This window comes from Hippocampus bargibanti, linkage group LG07 (genome assembly GCF_051943395.1).
Source record: "Hippocampus bargibanti isolate YZ-2025 linkage group LG07, ASM5194339v1, whole genome shotgun sequence".
NCBI classification, from domain to species: Eukaryota; Metazoa; Chordata; class Actinopteri; order Syngnathiformes; family Syngnathidae; genus Hippocampus; species Hippocampus bargibanti.
In genome coordinates this window covers 2,858,512-2,878,451 of record NC_142740.1, presented here as the reverse complement: position 1 = coordinate 2,878,451, position 19,940 = coordinate 2,858,512, and the positions used below count along the sequence as shown (strand labels likewise).

At 36.5% G+C, this 19,940-nt stretch overlaps 2 protein-coding genes across 2 annotated transcripts in view; one reads left to right on the top strand and one right to left on the bottom strand.

The window, feature by feature from the left end:
* Positions 1-4,210, bottom strand: part of notch2 (notch receptor 2) — an 85,104-nt gene extending 80,894 nt beyond the window's left edge. The window contains exon 1 of the mRNA XM_089000738.1: positions 3,847-4,210. Coding sequence (XP_088856864.1) covers positions 3,847-3,919 — 73 coding nt within the window. The 5' untranslated portion in view covers positions 3,920-4,210. The remainder of the gene's footprint in view (positions 1-3,846) is intronic.
* Positions 4,211-15,353: 11,143 nt separating this feature from the next.
* Positions 15,354-19,940, top strand: part of shroom2a (shroom family member 2a) — a 43,952-nt gene continuing 39,365 nt past the window's right edge. The window contains 2 exon segments of the mRNA XM_089000389.1: positions 15,354-15,630; positions 16,905-17,133. Coding sequence (XP_088856515.1) covers positions 16,909-17,133 — 225 coding nt within the window. The 5' untranslated portion in view covers positions 15,354-15,630; positions 16,905-16,908.

The following is a 19,940-nucleotide window of genomic DNA, read 5'->3' as shown; positions in this document are numbered from 1 at the left end:
ATTTGAAGTGATTTTACAAATTATGGATGCAACTTGTCCAGAGGTGCCGGTTGTCCTCCGATTTGGAAACCCATGCGTTCAATAAAAACCGATTACGCCAAGTTATAAAAATGGATCTTTCAAAATGTCAGCCATTAAGGACAGTCGGGAATACGAAAGTAATCAAAAGGAACCTCCTTTGCTGTGTTCCGCGTTAATCCATAGCTGCAGTGTGTGTGTGAGAAAGAGAGTGAGAAAGGGGACGGCGGGAAAGCGTTTGGGGGGTGGAATGTCAAACACCAACAACATTCCGCTGCTCCTCCTTACACTGGCGGCGGCACTTTCACATTGTCTTTTCTCCTTTTGTGTGTATTTCCAGTCACAGAGCATTCATAGTAGCCACGCATGTATCCGATTGAAGCTCACTCAAAATGGCCCCCGCTACCCGTTAAGGCGCTTTTGTGGCGCTCGCGTCGCCGTATTGTTAGCGCTAACCACGTGTGAAAATAGGAGAAACATAATCAAGTTCGGAAGGGGCGAATGAGTTTAACTCATTCGCCGCCATTCCCGAATTTATTGCCTATTTGCATCTTACTTTTCATTTTATTATGACATTTTGACAGCAAAATAATTAAATTATACTTCTACTAAATGTGTTAAAGCTATCATATGGACAGCTTTAACAGATATGGTTGTTGTTGATTTAACAATTTGCTATCTGTGGCTAGCTGGCTATCTAGCTGGCTTTCGATTAGCTATATAGCTATCTGGCTGGCTGGCTAGTTATATAGCTAGGAAGCTATTGGCTATCTATTGGCTAGCTAGCTAGCTAGCTATTTGAGTTACTTCCGAGTTGAGTGAACGGTGGCGCGTGTGGCTGCCGCTTTTGAAAGGCGCTTAGAAATGAAATGTTTTATTATTATTATTATTATTATTATTATTATTATTATTACAGTAAAGTCTAATTATATCGATATTGGTTATATCGATAGTACTGCTTATTACGATACTATTTCTATGAACTCAAGGAGAAAATTACATGCCCGCAGGATCGGATATATCGATAGTCCGGTTATATCGATATTTTTTCCGACTCCCGAGAATATCAATGTAACGAGACTTTACTGTATTATTATTATTATTATTATTATTATTATTATTATTATTATTATTATTTGTCGATTTTTTTCGTAACCTGTATATTCTCTGAAAAAAATACCAATGCTCACGTCATAGCAAAAGCAATCGTGCTATGACGGCATGAAAAAAAATCAATTGGGTGTGAGTTGAAGAGCTTCAATAAGTCCGGCCTCCCAAATGACCTCATTTGCTGCCATTCCCCAATGTATTCATTTTATTGAAAAGTTTCACGTGGAGCGTGAACATTCCCGAATTCGTTCGGGTTTTGATTTTTCTTACAGAGGGTCCCGATAAAGCGCTGGTCAGACCTCTGGCAATGTTTTTTTCCTTCCACAAGGAGACAGCTTTTGCCTTTTGTCCTTGTTAGGGCTGTGTTATCGATTTAACTGTTGTTAAAGCACCATATAAATCAATATGTAGAAATAAAATTTATTATTATTATTATTATTGTATCTATTAGCTAGCTAGCTAGCTTTCTATCTATTTGAGTTACTTCCGGGTTGAGTGTGGCTGCCGCTACTCACCCACAGAAAAAAATATCCTGTGACTGTAAAGTGACCTTGAGAGTTTTGAAAGGCGCTTATAAATGAAATGTATTATTATTATATGTATGCATTGAATTGTATTTTGTACAGCCGCCCCCATTTCAAGCACAGATAACTCCAGACCGATATAACTTATGAATTAACTCTTTTTTTATGAAAGAAGATAGTCTAAGGTTTCTAACGCTGGATTGGATGTTGATGTAGTCCTAAAACTCAATATTTTGTGGATCCTGCATTTTGAGTGAAAATGACAAAAGCCCTGGCAATGGAGTGGACGCATATTGCACATGGCAGTGAATGAGTAAAGATCCATTAATTTTTTTCTCCAGTACAAGTACATCCATCGATTGTCAAATGATAAGCTCATTATTTTTCATCTATTTATCATTTTGAGACCTTGTTGAAATTGAAATGGTCCAAATCGTGGCTCTCAGTAAATTTTCTCCGATTTCAACCACACTATAAGAAAGCAGCTAGATTGTGATTTTCAAAATAAGATATTTTTTTTTTTTGCTTTTACTTAAAAAAAATATAATTAACATAATATAATAATAATACATTTCATTTATAAGCGCCTTTCAAAACTCTCAAGGCCACTTTACAGTCACAGGACAAGTTTTTCCGTGGGTGAGCAGCGGCAGCCACACGCACCAACGTTCACTCAACCCGGAAGTAACTAAAATAGAAAGAAAGCTAGGTAGCTTGATAGATTTTCTGACAAACATAACAGACTGAAAATACTTCTTTGTTTTTATTTTTATTTTTAGAAATGTGTACATTAACTCATTCACTGCCAGACGTACAAAAAATGTGTCCACTCCAAATGCCAGGGTTTTTGTCATTTTCACTCAAATTGCAGGAAATGTGATTTTGTTTCGGTAGTATTAGTATGAGTATTTAGTAGTATTTTATCACTTAGCTGCGCCTGTCTATTACTGGTACGGTTACTACCATTAGCTAATTTAGCGATAATTAGCAAAGTCTTGGGAAAGCAACCTTACACAATTCCTTTTTTCAGTAACAATCCTTCAACAAGTCGATTATGACTATTTATTTCTGTTTATTTTATTTTTTTGTATTTGCACTTGGCATTGCTTTCCCAGTTGCAAACAAAGCCTGCTTTTAAAGCCATTGTCTTGAAAACTAGCCATTACAAAATAATTCTTTAATTGTTACGAGTAGCGAGTAGCCGTGTGAGGAATTAATCATCCCGTTTCCACAGGCTGATAAATTCCTTACATGGAGCTTTGTCGCCCTCTTCTGCCTCTTTTTGGTGCAACACGATGTTTTCAGACCAAACAAGTATAGCAAAATGCATTGACGTGATGGAAGGACTGCTAAAATGTGCCCTTTTTTCGGTCAGGGACGCTCCTTCAGTGACGTAGGGTGAGGACTCGTCACCAACTCAAAAACAAGACTTCCTGAATATTCAGAGAGAGTCTTAAAACGTAAAATCTTTGTAAAATACGCTCAGTAAAAGTCATTTGAAGCCATTTTACAAATTATGGACACAACTTGTCCGGAGACATCGGGTGTCCTTTAAGGATTTGAGCACAAAATGAGACCTACTGACTCACTGAAGAGAAAAAAAAAACCTTCGTCTGGCTCCTCCTCATTTTAATAATGGGAATTAGCATCATCGTCGACAACGGTCGATCAGAATACAGTGATACCTTGGCTTACGAACTTAATTGGTTCCCAGACAGAGTGTGTAAGGTGAAAAGTGTGTATCCCAAAAATTAATTTCCCATAGTAAACCATTAAAATGAGAATAATCCATTCCCAGGTCCCCATAAAACATAATTTTCTACTTTCTAATTTTCTAACCCTTAAAGCTGCACAAAATATACATTATTGTATGTATAATAAATGTGCTCTGGTATTATAATTAAAGAAATACATTGTACTGTATAATTAAAACGAAAAAAAGACAGAGGTGTGTTCAGCTAAAACTAGTGTCCCGTGTACAGTATTTGTATTGTATGTGTTGTATATTGTTTAACGTTTAAAAATCGTGAAATTTTGACTTTATTATATGGTTAGTTTGGAAGAAGGAGAAAAAAAACGAGTAGGAGGGAAAGCGCAGTGATGCTACGCGCTGTTAGGGCGCAAAGCAAAGGTGGAGGTAACAAAAAAATGGACCATTTTCGACTTTAACTCCGTCGTTCGTAACAACACTTACCCAGGGAGAGGTGAACGAAAGCCAGGACGAAGACAAGCGACGTTCCCGAGGAGAAACCGGGGATCCTCTCCATGTTTTTGAGGTAAAATCCACATAAGGTCGCGCGAGCCCCAAAACTTGAGCTGCCCGCTTGCTTGCCTCTCTGTGACTTCTCAACCCCACTGAAAAAAAAAGTCCGGCGAGTGGGAATTTACTCGTGGGTAATTATCAGATGGAGGAAGAAAAAAATAACAAAAAGACGAAAGTTACTTAAAGCATTTTGGTAGTTTTTGACTTGCACGCGTGTTAAGATAGCTTTTAAAAGTCGTTGTTTTGACTTGAATAACTCAGTCGCCTCGTCGCAACTCTACCTCTCCATTACTCGTCAACGAGTGAAAACTCTAAAACGGGTATCCTTCCGCTCTTCAAGTCAAACTGGATCTATTTGTCACCCCAAATTAGGTTTGTTTGAAAATCACCGAAGCTGATTATCCACTTCCGTGATCACATAATTAAAAAGTATTATTAACGCCGTTAAATAAAGTCGACTGTTGAGTCTAACCTGCTAAGAAAAAGTATTTTGGGCGAAAGTTTTCCAACTCGTATGTGTCGCCGCAGCGGAGGAATTTTCATTTTCTCATTTTTGTACTTGGCGGATGACTTCAGATTAACCCGTTCATTGAATCACACAGGAAAAAAAATACACGACCCGTTTTTTTAAAATAAAAAATAAAAATACGTTTTTAAGATATTTTACGATTTCTTAGTGGGCATTGTGCAGGTTTCATCAAGGACTGTCTATTATAAAGGTGACTCAAATACAGGAGAGAGACTCCTGGTAAACGAGGAATGAGTTACTGTGACTCGAGTGACTTTTTAGGGGAAATTACAGGTTGATTTTTAAAGGACAACCGACACCTCCGGACAAGTTGAGTACATAATTTGTAAAATTACTTCAAATGACTTCTCCTGAGATCATTTTACAAAGATCCACCGTATGTAGCTATATTTTACATTTTAAGACTTGCGCTGAATATTTAGGAAGTCTTGTTTTCGAGTTGATGCCTGACGGGACGTCACGTCAGGAACGCCCCTGACCGAGAAAGCGACACACAATGCATTTTGGGTACTTTGTTTGGTCTGAAAAAATCGTGTTGATGGCGAAATTAGAAGGAAAACACATAAATAATGCGATGGTGAATCGTTGTGTGTTGCACCAAGACTACCAATTGCGGTAACACCATAAATAATTTTATACAGATTTCCAGCAGAAAAATCAGCCCATTTCCAATGGAGCTTGGGCGCCATCTTGTGCATTTTCTGGGCGCTACATTGGAGTCCAGGCGGCTCAAATTGATACGGAAGTACTTCTTTAATCGATTGCAAACATTTATGCTTTCCTCTTCAGAACTATTTGAATCATATTCATAACTAGATGAGTAACAAGAAAGCATCTTCTCCGAATCTGAACTCTCTGAAGCCATTGTTTTGATTCTGGAGCAAGGCAGTTTGTGAAGGAGTATCCTGGCGTGATGTCACAAACAAGGGGGCGGGACTTTCTGAATCTGCCCAGTTCCGAGCTCATTTTGTGGCAGTTTTGGGACACTTTAAGTCATTTTTATTGGTGTTTTGCATTTGACTAAAAATATCAGCGTGCGTGTTTTGGGTCTTTTAGATGCTATAAAACGTTTTTTCTGATGTCAGTTAGGAAACAAAGAAATGGCGTCGGTTGTCCTTTAAGTTAGGTTACTCCTCACTGAAAACCCAGGTACCAAATGCAGCGGTGATGTGAGGCCTGGAGATGACGACCAGTCTGAAACACTGCTTTCTTTATGATGTCACTCCAGATGTGGCCTTGGGAAAGATGGTCTGGGAAAAGGGCGTGAGTCGGCCTCGTGAGTAGTAAAACTAGCATTAGTTCCCGCCCGCCATGGATGCTGATTAAAGACTTGTGAAGGAGAACAGATCCAAGCATTGCTACTTCAAATCCATTTGAAAAGATGTTTGTGTGAAAAAGAAAAGATCGTATGAACTATATGGCCATGGTATGGTTGTACATGGAAAGTTCTGGGCAAATAATTTCCAAAATATACTCGATTACGTTAAGAGTGATTGTCGTAAAATATTTTATATGACAGTCTCAGTCTTTCTGAATTGATTTATTTTTAATTAAATCATTTAACACTACAGTGTCTTCAAAATCACACAATGTTTTATTCTTGAAAACTTTATTTTTTGTATGATGCATAATATTGATGGGAAAAGCTAGCTTGTTATCATAATTATGACAGTTGAGCTAGCTATCAAACTACCTATTTGCTGTCTGTTAGTTATCTATTAGCTGGTTATTAGCGGTCTAGCTGGCTGAGTAACTATCTAGCTAGCTAGCTATTAGCAGTCTGTCTGGCTGGCTGGCTATATAGCTCGCCATCTACTGTGTTATCTACTCTATTAGCTAGCTAGCTTTCTATCTATTTGAGTTACTTCCGGGTTGAGTGAACGCTAGCGCGTATGGCTGCCGCTGCGCAGAAAAACGTATCCTGTGACTGTAAAGTGACCTTGAGAGTTTTGAAAGGCGCTTATAAATGAAAAGTATTTATTTATTTATGTATTTATTTATGTATTTATTTATGTATGTATGTATGTATTTATTTATTTATTTATTTACTTGTTTTTCTATTTATTTCATTTATATAACTACCTCCCTGTCTATAATACATTTTAATACTGTGTTAGCCATCAATTAGCTAGCTAGCTTTCTATCTATTTGAGTTATAATAATAATAATATATTATTATTATTATTATTATTATTATTATTATTATTATTATTATTATTATTATTATTATTATTAATTTATTTTTCTGTTTATTTTTTTACCTAACTACCGACATGTTTTAATAATAATAATAATAATAATAATAATAATAATAATAATAATAATAATAATTTCATTTATAAGCACCTTTCAAAACTCTCAAGGTCACATTACAGTCACAGGATAAGCTTTTCTGTGGGTGAGCAGCGGCAGCCACACGCGCCAGCATTCACTCAACCCAGAAGTAACTTAAATAGATAGAAAGCAAGCTATCTAGATGATAGATAGCTAATAATAATAATAATAATAATAATAATTATTATTATTATTATTATTATTATTATTATTATTATTATTATTATTATTATTATTATTATTATTATTATGATAATGATACAATTCATCTACAAGCACCCCTTAAAACTCTCAAGGACATAGCTAATAGTTAGCCCTATAGCTAATAGCTAGCTAGCTAGATAGCAAATAGGTAGCTAGGTAGGTAGCAAACTAGATAGCTAGCGAGATAGATGACAATATATTTTAATATCCTCTTGAAACGTTTATTTTCTCAAAAATGGAAAGTGAAGCAGACCCTTTTTTTTTTTTGCTATTTGATGTTTTATGTTTGTTCCCGATCGTTTTGAAGCCGCTCTCATCAAAGTTGAAGCTCTTCACGCTAATTCGGAGCGTATCGGTCAGGGCGATTCTATAGCTGTCATGCGGCAGATTTAGTTTATGCTGCAGGACAGGAGGAGGATGAGGAGGTTAGTTGGGAAAGTTGTGTTACGGGGGGATCAGATAGGGGCGAGTGATTACAACAGCGCGTGCGTGTGTGTGAATACAAGCGCCAAACCATAAACACGGCATCTTCCATAACCAGAGGAAACCATATCAGCACCTGTCATTCAGGAAGAACTGCATGTGCTGTATACATGTCGCTCTTCTATAATTAGCATTCACCTCATCATAAACAGATATAATATGACGCAGGCCTTCGCCGTCCGTGTCTGGTCTACTTGTTGAACACGTTCAGATTTTCATTTATTTTTATTTTCTGTTATTTGTGTTTTGAAGTATGAGTTTTATCACATTATCACAGATCCAATTAAAATGAAGAGTCATACCTGAATGTCCCGCTGTACTTATGATACCATTAAGACATAAAATAAAACAATTATTCGTAAACAGTTCAAACATGGTCTGTCTTATTGCAGTTTTTGACATTAGCCTAACTAGGTTTGATCAAAGTATCTCAGAATCATTTATGTATGTATGTATGTATGTATGTATGTATGTATGTATGTATGTATGTATGTATGTATGTATGTATGTATGTATGTATGTATGTGTGTGTGTGTGTGTGTGTGTGTGTGTGTGTGTGTGTGTGTGTGTGTGTGTGTGTGCGTGCGTGCGTGCGTGCGTGCGTGCGTACGTATGTGTGTGTGTGTGTGTGTATGTATGTATGTATGTATGTATGTATGTATTAATTTTGTTAGTTAGTTAGTTAGTTAGTTAGTTAGTTATTCTGTTGTAGTATTTTTGCCATTTAATTTATTTATTTATTTATTTATTTAGTTAGTTAGTTAGTTAGTTAGTTAGTTAGTTAGTTAGTTAGTTATTTAGTTGCTTGCTTGTTTGTTTGTTTGAGTATGTATGTATGTGTTTATTTATTTAGTTAGTTCAGTTAGTTGTTAGTTAGTTAGTTAGTTAGTTGGGTGGTTGGCTAGTTGGCTAGCTGGTTAGTTAGTTGGTTATTTAGTTAGTTAGTTAGTTGATGTGTCAGTCGATTAACTAGTTAGTTAGTTAGTTAGTTAGTTAGTTAGTTAGTTAGTTAGTTAGTTAGTTAGTTAGTTAGTTAGTTAGTTGGTGTGTTTATTTCTGTTTATTTATTTGCTTGTTTAGTTAGTTAGTTAGTTAGTTAGTTAGTTAGTTAGTTAGTTAGTTAGTTAGTTAGTTAGTTAGTTAGTCTGTGGATGTGTTTTTATTTATTTATTTATTTATTTATTTATTTATTTATTTATTTATTAAGATAGATTAGATTAGATATACTAGATATGACTAGATAAAATAGATTAAGATATGAAGATGGAGGACACTGATTCGCTGGAGGGAAAAGCCAAAAGGAAAAGAAGAAGGAGATTTGTTTATTTAATATTTATTTTTATATTATCTCCTACCTGCACGCTGTGTTTTTGCAGGTGGGAGTCGACAGGACAGATTAATCCCAAAATGTTGCAGTGTGACTGACCTCTGTCAAGGACCAATCCACACACACGGACATACATAGTTGGAACGAGCAAAGGTCTCGGGGTGGGCAATTTGAGCCTTACTCCTGCAGCAGAGGGATAAGGCTCAAGTTGTTAATGGCAAAACATAAACAGGGAAAAACACTTAGACGCACGATTACGTCATATCGCAACAGCCTCGTGGGAGCATTTCAATTGTGTATGTGTGTGAATCTTTTTTTTTTTTTTGGTTGTGTGTGAAAGAGCATTTTCTTGAATGGTCCGAGAGCAGGTATGTATTATTTGTGAATGTGAGAGAGAGTGTGTGAAAGTGTATTGATCCTAACAATCAGCATGTGTCACTAATGTGCGGGAGTGTCTCAGTATTGTCGTCGAGAACATTTCATTGGTTTAGAAGTGATGTTTACCGAATAGGCACAATAGCAAAGCAGGCATGAGTGAACAATGGACAATACATAGACATGCTAGCTGGGCTAAATCGCATCACCTGGTGACAATTTTGTCAGCTATCTAATCAAGCAAACACTCGCTGTTGTCTGGGATTCGTGTGAAACAGTGTGTGTGCCTGTCTGTCTGTTACCATTAAAGTACAACGTGGAAACATTATTCTGCTGATCACACTCTCGTTAAAACGCAAAAAAATCCCCTTAACTTATTTACTGCCATTCGCGAATTTATTTGGAAATTAAAAATATGACGTAGGTCATATTTTATAAGGTATATTTTGTGTAGTTTTAAGGCTTAGAAAATTAGAAAATAGAAATTTATGTTTTATGGGGATCTGGGAACGGATTATTCTCATTTTAATGGTTTCCTATGGGAAATCATTTTTTGGGATACACACTTTTCGCCTTACACACTCTGTCTGGGAACCAATTAAGTTCGAAAGCCAAGGTATCACTGTCATGTCAATCCATCACTTTTTAACGTGAATTTCCCATGCGTCTAACATGTGACCATTTGAGTAGCGCTCATGTAAACATCAAACAAATGGAGGTGGGTTGATGGCAGGATTATCATTTATCTCCATGATTTTATTACAGTTAAATCTGGTGCAGTATTATGACAGCAAGGTGTGACAGGGACGAAATGATGACGAGATAATGAGTGTACAGAGTTTATCACAAGCCCTCCGCTGCCCCCCTGCCGTGAGAAGTTCTCTGTTCCCATGCCCCGGTGTGTACGTTTTGGATGGGGGGCTGGGGAAGGGGGGAGGGCAATAACTCACTAGGTCCTCTTTACTTCCTCTTTCAGGCCCTGTGCTTTTTATGATCTGTTCCTGGGTCGCGCATCTGCCGCCCTCGCCGTTTGCGATTGGAGGACGTGGAGGATGGAGCCAGGATGAGGTGGGAAGGATTTGGTAAACCTTTAAAAAAAAGAAAAGAAAGAAAAAGTAAAGTCTTCAAAAGTCTGACACAGCTGTGTGTGTTACTCCTAACCTGATTATTTTCAGCTCGATTATCGTGACGATTATTAATTATTATTGCACGACTTTTCAACAATCAATAATGAAAACAGGTTTTCGATGCAGTCTTCCAAAAGATAAATTTTTTAACATTTATTTTTTTATTTATTTATCTATTTATTTATCTATTTATTTATTTATTTATTTATTTAATTAATTAATTAATTAATTAATTAATTAATTAATTAATTAATGTATTTATTTATTGAGATATTCATTAATTTTCAAGTTATTTATTAATTTGTCTATTTATTTATTTGCCAATTTATTTATTTGTTTATGTATGTATGTATGTATGTATGTATTTATTTATTTATTTATTTGTTTGTTTATTTATTTATAAAGCTATTTCTTTCTTTGTCAATTTATTTGTTTGTTTTTTGATTTATTTGTGTTGTATGAATCTATGTATGTATGTATGTATGTATGTATGTATGTATGTATGTATGTATGTATGTATGTATTGTATGTGTGTATGTATGTATGTATGTATGTAGGTATGTATGTATGTATGTATGTATGTATGTATGTATGTATGTATGTATGTATGTATGTATGCATGTATGCATTTATTTATTTATTTATTTATTTATTTATTTCTCTCACTATTTCTTTTTCAATTAAGTAATTTACTTATTTATTTGCTTGTGTGTTTATGTATGTATGTATTTGTTTATTTATTTTGTTTGTTTTATTGATTTATTTTCAAGCATCACTTGTGTTAAATTTATTTAATTATTTTTTTTTTAATTTGCTTGTGTGTTTCTTTATGTATTTGTTTATTTATGTATGTAGTTTTTTTTAAGCATCACTTGTATTGAAATTATTTATTTACAGTAAAGTGTCGTTATATCGATATTCTCGGGAGTGGGAAAAAATATCGATATAACCGGACTATCGATATATCCGATCCTGCGGCATGTAAATTTTCTCCTTGCGTTCATAGAAATAGTATCGTAATAAGCAGTATTATCGATATACAACCGATATCGATATAACGAGACTTTACTGTATGTATTTATTTATTTATTTATTTATTTGTCAATTTATGTATTTTTTTATTTATTTAGTTATTTGCTTGTGTGTTTATTTATGCATCTACGTGTTTGGTTATTTATTTAGTTTCTTTTTCTGTCTATTTATTTTAATAATAATAATACATTTTATTTCAAGCGCCTTTCAAAACACCCAAGGACACTTCACAATAAAAACAATAAAACAAAGCACATAACAATAAAACCCTAAGTCATTTTGTCTGTTTTATATATTTATTTTTTAAGCATCACTCATCTCAAATTTATTTATTTATTTATTTATTCATTCATTTTTCTAGCTATTTATTTGTCGGCATGCTATCAATGTATTTTTATTTATTTATTGGATCGTGCTATCTGTGATGTGCAGGTATGCCTTTGACTGTCAGAGTCAAGGTCACATTCAAGGTCACATTCAAAGTCACAATTGGTCATGTGCTTTTTATGTATCGTTCAAGTCAGATGGTGTGTGGGTGTGTGTGTGTGGGTCAGAAAGCCATTTTAAAAATGGCCGTTGGTGAAATTTTACATGGCAAAAAAATGTTGAAAGAAAATTGATGGCTTTGTCACCGTTGGTGTTCCGTGTGTGTGAATTTAAAGGAGGCCTTGTGTGTTTAGTACGTGCGCCGTGTTGCTGACCCCTGATTGCACCAACTATTTTAATCCAATCAGCTTCTTTTTCACATGACTGTCACACTCCTGGCGTCGCCATGGCGATGCAGCTCATGGAAGGAAAAAGAAACAGAGAAAGGTCTCCATTGTCCTTCTGTCTAAATCACTGTGACACTTAAACACACTCGCACAAAAACATCCACTCGAGTTTTGTTAGCTCTATCAAAGTACACTAGTACCTTGATTTATGAGTTTTACCGAGCTTGTAACTCAATTTAATCACATCAGATTAATCATGTTAATCATAAAAGTGAATGTGTTTTATGACGAATTACCACACATGATGTTGTACTGTATATCAGTGTTAGTTGTGTGCCTTTTGTGTTGTGTGCATTTTTTGTTTCCTAACTGACATCAGAAAAACGTTTTATTGCATCTAAAATACCCAAAACACGCAGGCTGATATTTTTAGTCAAATGCAAAACACCAATAAAAATGAGTTAAAGTGGCCCAAAACTACTTCAAAATGACCTCGGAGAGGCCGAGTTTCAGAAGGTCCCGCCCCCTTGTTCGTGACGTCACGCTAAGACGCTGGAGAATCAAAACAATGGCTTCAGATTCGGAGAAGATGCTTTCTTGTTACTCATTATGAATATAATTCAAATAGTTCTGAAGAGGAAAGCATAAATGTTTGCAATCGATTAAAGAAGTCCTTCCGTATCAATTCGAGCCGTCTGGACTGAAATGTAGCGTCCCAGAAAATGCACAAGATGGCGCCCAAACACAGTTGGAAATGGGCTGATTTGTCTGCTGGGAATTTGTCTCAACTAGTATCAAATAGTAGTCTTGGTGCAACACACAATGATATTTATGTGTTTTCCTTCTAATTTCGCCATCAACACGGATCAACAAAGTATCCAAAATGCATTGTGTGTCGCTTTCTCGGTCAGGGGCGTTCCTTCAGTGACGTCACGTCGGGCATCGTCATCAACGCGAAAACAAGACTTCCTGAATATTCAGCGCGAGTCTCAAAACGTAAAATATAGCTATATGCCGTGGAATCGTTTTAAAATACGCTCAGTAGAAGTCATTTGAAGTGATTTTACAAATTATGGACACAACATGTTCGGAGGCGTCGGTTGTCCTTTAAGGAAGGCAGGCTTTGCACTTTTTGAGGAAAAAAAAATCAGTGATTGGACTTTTAATTGAAAGTAATATTGTACTTCAAAATAAATAAATTGACTTGCTGACTAAAAAAAAACAAAAAAATGTTTCTGGAAAATAAGAATTGAGATTAAAAGTGTCTGAAAACATGCTGAAGACAAGAACAGAAACAGTGTAACCCACCTTTGTTGTAGTACACAAGTTCTGCCAAAAGGGGGTGCTGTTGGCTGTGAGAATGTCCGCAACCTGAGTTGAGCCGAGTTTCTTTCTGGCTGCTGCATTTGACGTTGGCATTTGAGGAGGAATATTGCAAAATTATATGCAATATTAACCACAAATTAGTACTACTATCTTCCATATATGCGGTTTAGATAAAGGATGAATGTATAATTGCCCAATCCAAACGATCATAGAGTGACACAAGATTGCACATACGGCATAGAAGTGAAACCAAAGATCAAAACTCACTTCCCCTCTGTGCAGGGGTGAAAAGTTGAGCCTGTGCCCTGCGGTTTTTCTTTTTTTCTACAATTCTCTCCTTCTATGCGCTAATTCGGAGGATGCTATGTCGCCTCTTGCATTGACTTACTCGTGTTCACAAAGTTTTTTTTGTCCCGGATTTTATCACTGGCGTTCCACCCCCGAAATAATTTGATGTAACCCAACTACTTTTCCACTCGCACTGCCTGCCGTCCAGTTATTATTATTATATTTAACAGAAGTGCAACGCTACCATCTATTGGTCAACTCGGTAAACACTGAATGGAGGTACATTAATCCTGTGTCTCCAGATGAGACAAAAATGATTACAAACTTTCGTGTGTAGAAGAAATTATTTACCTTATTATTCTTAGTCGTCTATGACTTCAGTTAATATAAAATGTTTCATAACGGAAAAAAAACAATACGTTTGTTTTGACGTGACGCATTTATTTATCTATCTCTCTAGCTAGCCATCTATCTCGCGAGCTATCTCGCTAGCTAGCTATCAGGCTAGCTACCTCACTAGCTATCAGGCTAGCTATCACGCTAGCTATTTCGTGGAGGGCGTCTGGGTAATGTAGTGCTTTATTTCACTGCATACAGAAATGTGTCTATTTTTCCGACAGATGGCGCCATTGTAACGCGTTCTAGATCTACGGTGGCCGAGTGGAGGCTTTATATTCACTGACTTCAGTTAAAACGTCTGTGTCAAGTCTCAGCTATACAGGAGTATTAGGGCCACTGAAGAAAAAAATATGGTTGGCAAGATTCTTACTTTAATCTTAGAATTATTGACTTGAAAGTCAGAATTATGACATTAAAGTCAAAATTATGACTTTATTCTCAGAATTCAGAAACAGAATCAGAATCAGAAAACCTTTATTCGTCCAACAATGAGGACATTTGCAGTCCACAGCAGCAATTTGAAAGGGGATGTGGTGGTGGGCGGGGGGTGAAAGTATAGAAAACAAGATATTCTAAGCATAACAAAATAAAAATGTCAACTGTATACTCTGTAAATGTAAATGTGCAAAACCGTTTCATAAAAAAACTGTACATAGTGCAAGTATCAAGAAAGGCATATTGATATATTGCATCAACCCATATTTACAAGTGTCCAGCTCTGACTTTATTCTCAGATTTATGACTTTATTCTCAGAACAATGACTTTATTCTTAGAATTCTGACTTTAAAGTCAGAATTCTGACTTTATGCTCAAAATTCTGACTTTAAAGTGAGAATTCTGACTTTAGTCTCAGAATTCTGACTTTAAAGTCATTCTGAGAATAAAGTCAGAATTCTGATTTTAAAGTGAGAATCCTCACTTTATTCTCAGAACTCTGATTTCAAAGTGAGAATTCTGACTTAGAATAAAGTCACAATTCTCACTTTAAAATCAGAATTCTGAGAATAAAGTCAGAATTCTCACTTTAAAGTCAGAATTCAAAGAATAAAGTCAGAATTCTGACTTTAAAGTCAGAATTCTGAGCATAAAGTGAGCATCTTGCCAACCATATTTTTTTTTCTTTAGGTGACCCTAATCTTCCGTACGTTCCCTATTGTTTGCTTTTGACATTTGTTAAAAGACCACTGAGTAATCACATTTTTCCGTTTCTCCGGTAGATGTCGCCATTGTAACGCATACTCGATCTACGGTGGCCGAGTGGAGGCTGAAGCTAACTTAGCTCTGCCGTGTGCGTGTGGTTATCTATCTAAGTGTGGCAGCGTTCGTGTCGGTGGTCTCTGCCGCCAAAGAGTTATCAGACAACCCAAGAAGACCCTCGCACACTTTGTATTCGCCGAGCGACGTGTTCGGACGCTTAAAATACAATATATCAAACAAGAAAATAAAACACGAAGAATGTCTAAAAGCGACACTGGGACTTGAACGACTGGCACCCGTCCGGACTGATTGAGCGGCTATCGAGACGACGGGACGGTCTGTGATTGCCCACCGGTTGATCCACAAGTTGCATTCCCCAGGTGAGGCGATAGTTTTAAACACCAAACTCAACGTTGTGTTGGATAAAACATCAATTTTATCTTAGTTTAAGGTGCTGCTTCCTGAAAGTTTTATCGGGTGTATTTTAATAGCGTTTTTGTTGCGGTTATTGCTGGACAAGATGGTCTCCCCCCCTTCTTTGTGTTTGTTCTCGGACTTTGTTGTGCTAAGAGCATTAAGTTGCCGTCTGGAGGATGACAACAGGTGTTTAAACATACAAAGGGGTGATTTATTTGGCTTTTATGGTTAAAATAAAATAATAAAACTACAAAAAGGTGTAGTTTCCAACGTTGAGGTGGTTCCGAGTATATGTGTCTTAAGTTTTAAAATTGTATGTAAAGAGGTGGCAAAAGTACTCTGTATTTGAGTAGAAGTATAGGAACGTGTGTAATAAAAATACTAATGTAACTATAGATATAGATAGAAAAAAAGATGTTTGAAATGAAGTAAAGAGTAAAAATTTTACCATAGCTATAACACAACACTTACTAGTCAATTCGTATCTCAATCGACGGTTCAGTGATATTTTATAAAATAGTTTGTGTAATTTGTACATGAAAAAATATATTGATCAAGCCCCGACCAATTAATTGTGCTGATATTAGTGCTTTTAAAATGGGCTAAAACAACATCTTCAGACAGTTTTGTGTGTTTGATCAACCTTTTTGGAATGTTAGGGGAAACCAGAGTACAGTGATACCTTGGCTTACGAACTTTTTTGATGAGAACATAATTGATGAGGAACTAGGCAAAATTATCGCAGATAAAGCACCTCCAAGGGATCATTCCTCAAGATGGTTAAATAAGAAGGCTACATTCCTCATCAAGTGTTTTAATGCTGATGAAACCGGCCAAGCCATCAACCGCCATCACAAAGATGAATAAAATGACTTTATTATACTGTTTATTTCTTTAATTATAACCCCGTAGCACATTTATTAGACATAGAATAAGGTATATTTTGTGTACTTTTAAGGCTTACAAAATTAGAAAGTAGAAAATTATGTTTTATGGCGACCTGGGAACGGATTATTCTCATTTTAATGGTTTCCTGTGGGAAATTAATTTTTGGGATACACACTTTTCGCCTTACACACTCTGTCTGGGAACCAATTAAGTTCGTAAGCATGCAGGCATGGGGAGAACATGCTAAATCTACACAGAAAGTTCATTGGTTGTCATAATTTTTACTTTGTCTAGCTTTGGAATCTGCGTCCAAAAAATAACTGTCACCATTATTTCATTCTTTTCAAAGGGCCATGGATTCAGAGCAGCATAAAATCGGCGTGCACTACATGGACGGCGGCAACGGCAGCAGCCACCACTGGCATGTCATAGCAAAAGTGAGCGACTCGGACTCCAGGGTGCGAGATGGGGATGGTGGTGGCTGGAGGCTACTGGAAGTGTCGCTTTCCGGAGGTGCGCCATGGGGGTTTACACTCCGCGGTGGTCTGGAGCATCGCGAACCCCTGCTCATCACTAAGGTAAGCCAGCCAAAAAACTCATATCATTCAAAGCGCACATTTTTAAAATAGGTTTAAATCTGTTCCGTGATGAAGCACAATTTAGTCTTACAATGAACCCCTTTAAAAATTAAAGTTGGTGCATTATGGGAGCCCGCAGAAAAAGATGATAAATATCTTACTTTGTATTAGACATTGTTTTGGTTTGACTGAACGAAGTACCACCCCTGACTTCAACATAGTTCCTTGACACCAAAGACCACAAGATGGCGCGAAAGCAATACAGTGACACCTCTGTTTACGAAACCCTTGGCTTACGAACTTTTCGGTTTACAAACGTTAAATTTATGAAAATTTCACCTTGGCTTCCGAACTATTTTTTGGGATACACACGGAGCTGCCACAATGAGTGAACGAGCCTGCTCTCCTAAAAAGAAAATGGCAGCCGACTGATTTTTGTCCTCTATTCACCGCCCCCAGTCTTCGGTTAAAGCCACGCGATTGGTCAAGAACGCAGCAGTGAGGGAAAATGGATGGAAAACAGTGACATTTGGACTCGTTTCAACTTGGATAGTTCAAAAGCAGAGTGTAGACTGCAAGGTTCAAATATCCCATCAATCAGGCTCCACAAATAACCCGCACAAATCATCTGTACACTTGATGCAAAAATCTATCAACCCAGCTAAACAGAACACAATTGATGAGGAACTAGATAAGATTATCACAGAGAAAGCACCTACAAGGGATTATTCCTCAAGATGGTGAAAGAAGAAGGCTACGTGCCTCATCAAGTGTTTAATGCTAATGAAACCGGTCACTCCATTCCATCAAGCCATCAACGACCATCACAAAAGTAAATAAAACGACTTTATTATACAGTACAGTTAATTTTAATACCATAGCACATTTATTATAAATACAATAAGGTATATTTTGTGTAGTTTTAAGGCTTAGAAAAGTAGAAAATTATGTTTTATGAGTACCTGGGAACGGATTATTCTCATTTTAATGGTTTCCTATGGGAAATTATTTTTTGGGATACACACTTTTCGCCTTACACACTCTGTCTGGGAACAAATTAAGTTCGTAAGCCAAGGTATCACTGTATATTGACATTAGACATGGCTTTGTCCTGAGCAGAAAAATAGCGGCTGAAAAAGGGCAGCAGGGCAGCATGGTGAGCATTGGTATCATTTTCTTAATACATGACCAAATGCTCAAAACAGGAAAAAATCTTAATGTTTGAGTTCTGTATTGTTTATGTGGGAATGATCCATCTTGGACGGTAGGTGCTGTAATGTCGTCAATGTAATTTCCTTTTGCCAGCGTCCTTTGATAATCGCCGACAAAATCCTGAATGACAGGAAGTATGAAAAAAAATCAAATCGAGCGGAACTTATTTTCCTGTAACTCATAAACTTGAGTGCGTATGTGATGTAGGCTGCAGGTGTTAGCTGGTAAATAAGATTTCACCTTAAGACGCAATATGTATTATTATTATTATTATTATTATTATTATTATTATTATTATTATTATTATTATTATTGTTGTTGTTGTTGTTATAAAAATTTGATCCATCTTTCCAAAACGGGTTTGTTTGCCACAACTGTCTCACTATCTAGCTAGTTTTCCAGCTGGCTACACAGCTGGCTATCTGGCTGGCTATCTAGCTGGCTACCTGGCTAGCTATCTAGGTTGGCTTCCTAGCTAGCTATCTATTTGCTATCTATTATCTATCTAACTAGCGAGCTAGCTATCATTAGTTATCTATTAGCTAGCTAGCTAACTTTCTATCTATTTGAGTTATTCCGGGTTGAGTGAACGCTGGCGCGTGTGGCTGCCGCTGCTCACCCACAGAAAAACATATCTTGTGACTGTAAAGTGACCTTGAGAGTTTTGAAAGGCGCTTATTATTATTATTATTATTATTATTATTATTATTATTATTATTATTATTATTATTATTATTATTATACACAAAAGCTTAAGAACCAAAACACAATACCTCAGCATACGAACTTAATTTGTTCCCAGAAAATGTGTATAAGGCGAAAAATTCATTCATTCATGACAGACGCCTGAATTCTGCAACCCTCTGCCAAGCTATTTATTGAGAGTCTCTTCATTGTCTCTTCCATGAACTGATAAATTTGTAACCTGGCTAATGAGCTCTTCCTGTGAAGGAGTTTCAAATCGTAAATTGCTTCGGTAATAAAGGAGTTCCCCAAGTTTTAAAGTCCAAGGCCAGAACTCCTAGATCAGGGGTGTCAAAGTCATTTTTTTGCCGCGGGCCACATTGTAGTTATGGTTTCCTCTCGAGGGCCGTAATGAATTTGCGGAACCCATTAGAATGTTTAAATCCCTTCAAATATTACATATAGAGCACACAGCAAATTAATGAATAACTCGTTTTCAAATCTGAAGTCAAGAATAATGACTTTTATTGTGGTTGACATCCAAAAATATGACATTTTGCCTCCGATTTTAGCAATCATCATGGAATTTAACAAGTTTGATTTGCTTTCGCGGGCCGAAAAAAAATGATGTGGCGGGCCGGATTTGGCCCGCGGGCCTTGACTTTGACACCTGTGTCCTAGCTGAAACTGACAGTTTAACTTGCCGTGTCTGTTGACCTCAGATTGACCCCATGTTGTCTGTGCTTCAATTGTGTATTGGAGTCACACATGTTGACTAAGCATATAACAGCATGAAACTTTGAAATATGATAACTTCTTATTCTGTCTCGTTTCTATCAGTACTAACCCACATTTTTTTTTAAGATGGACTCCATTACCTCCCATTTAGATATCTTCCATGTCATTGCTCA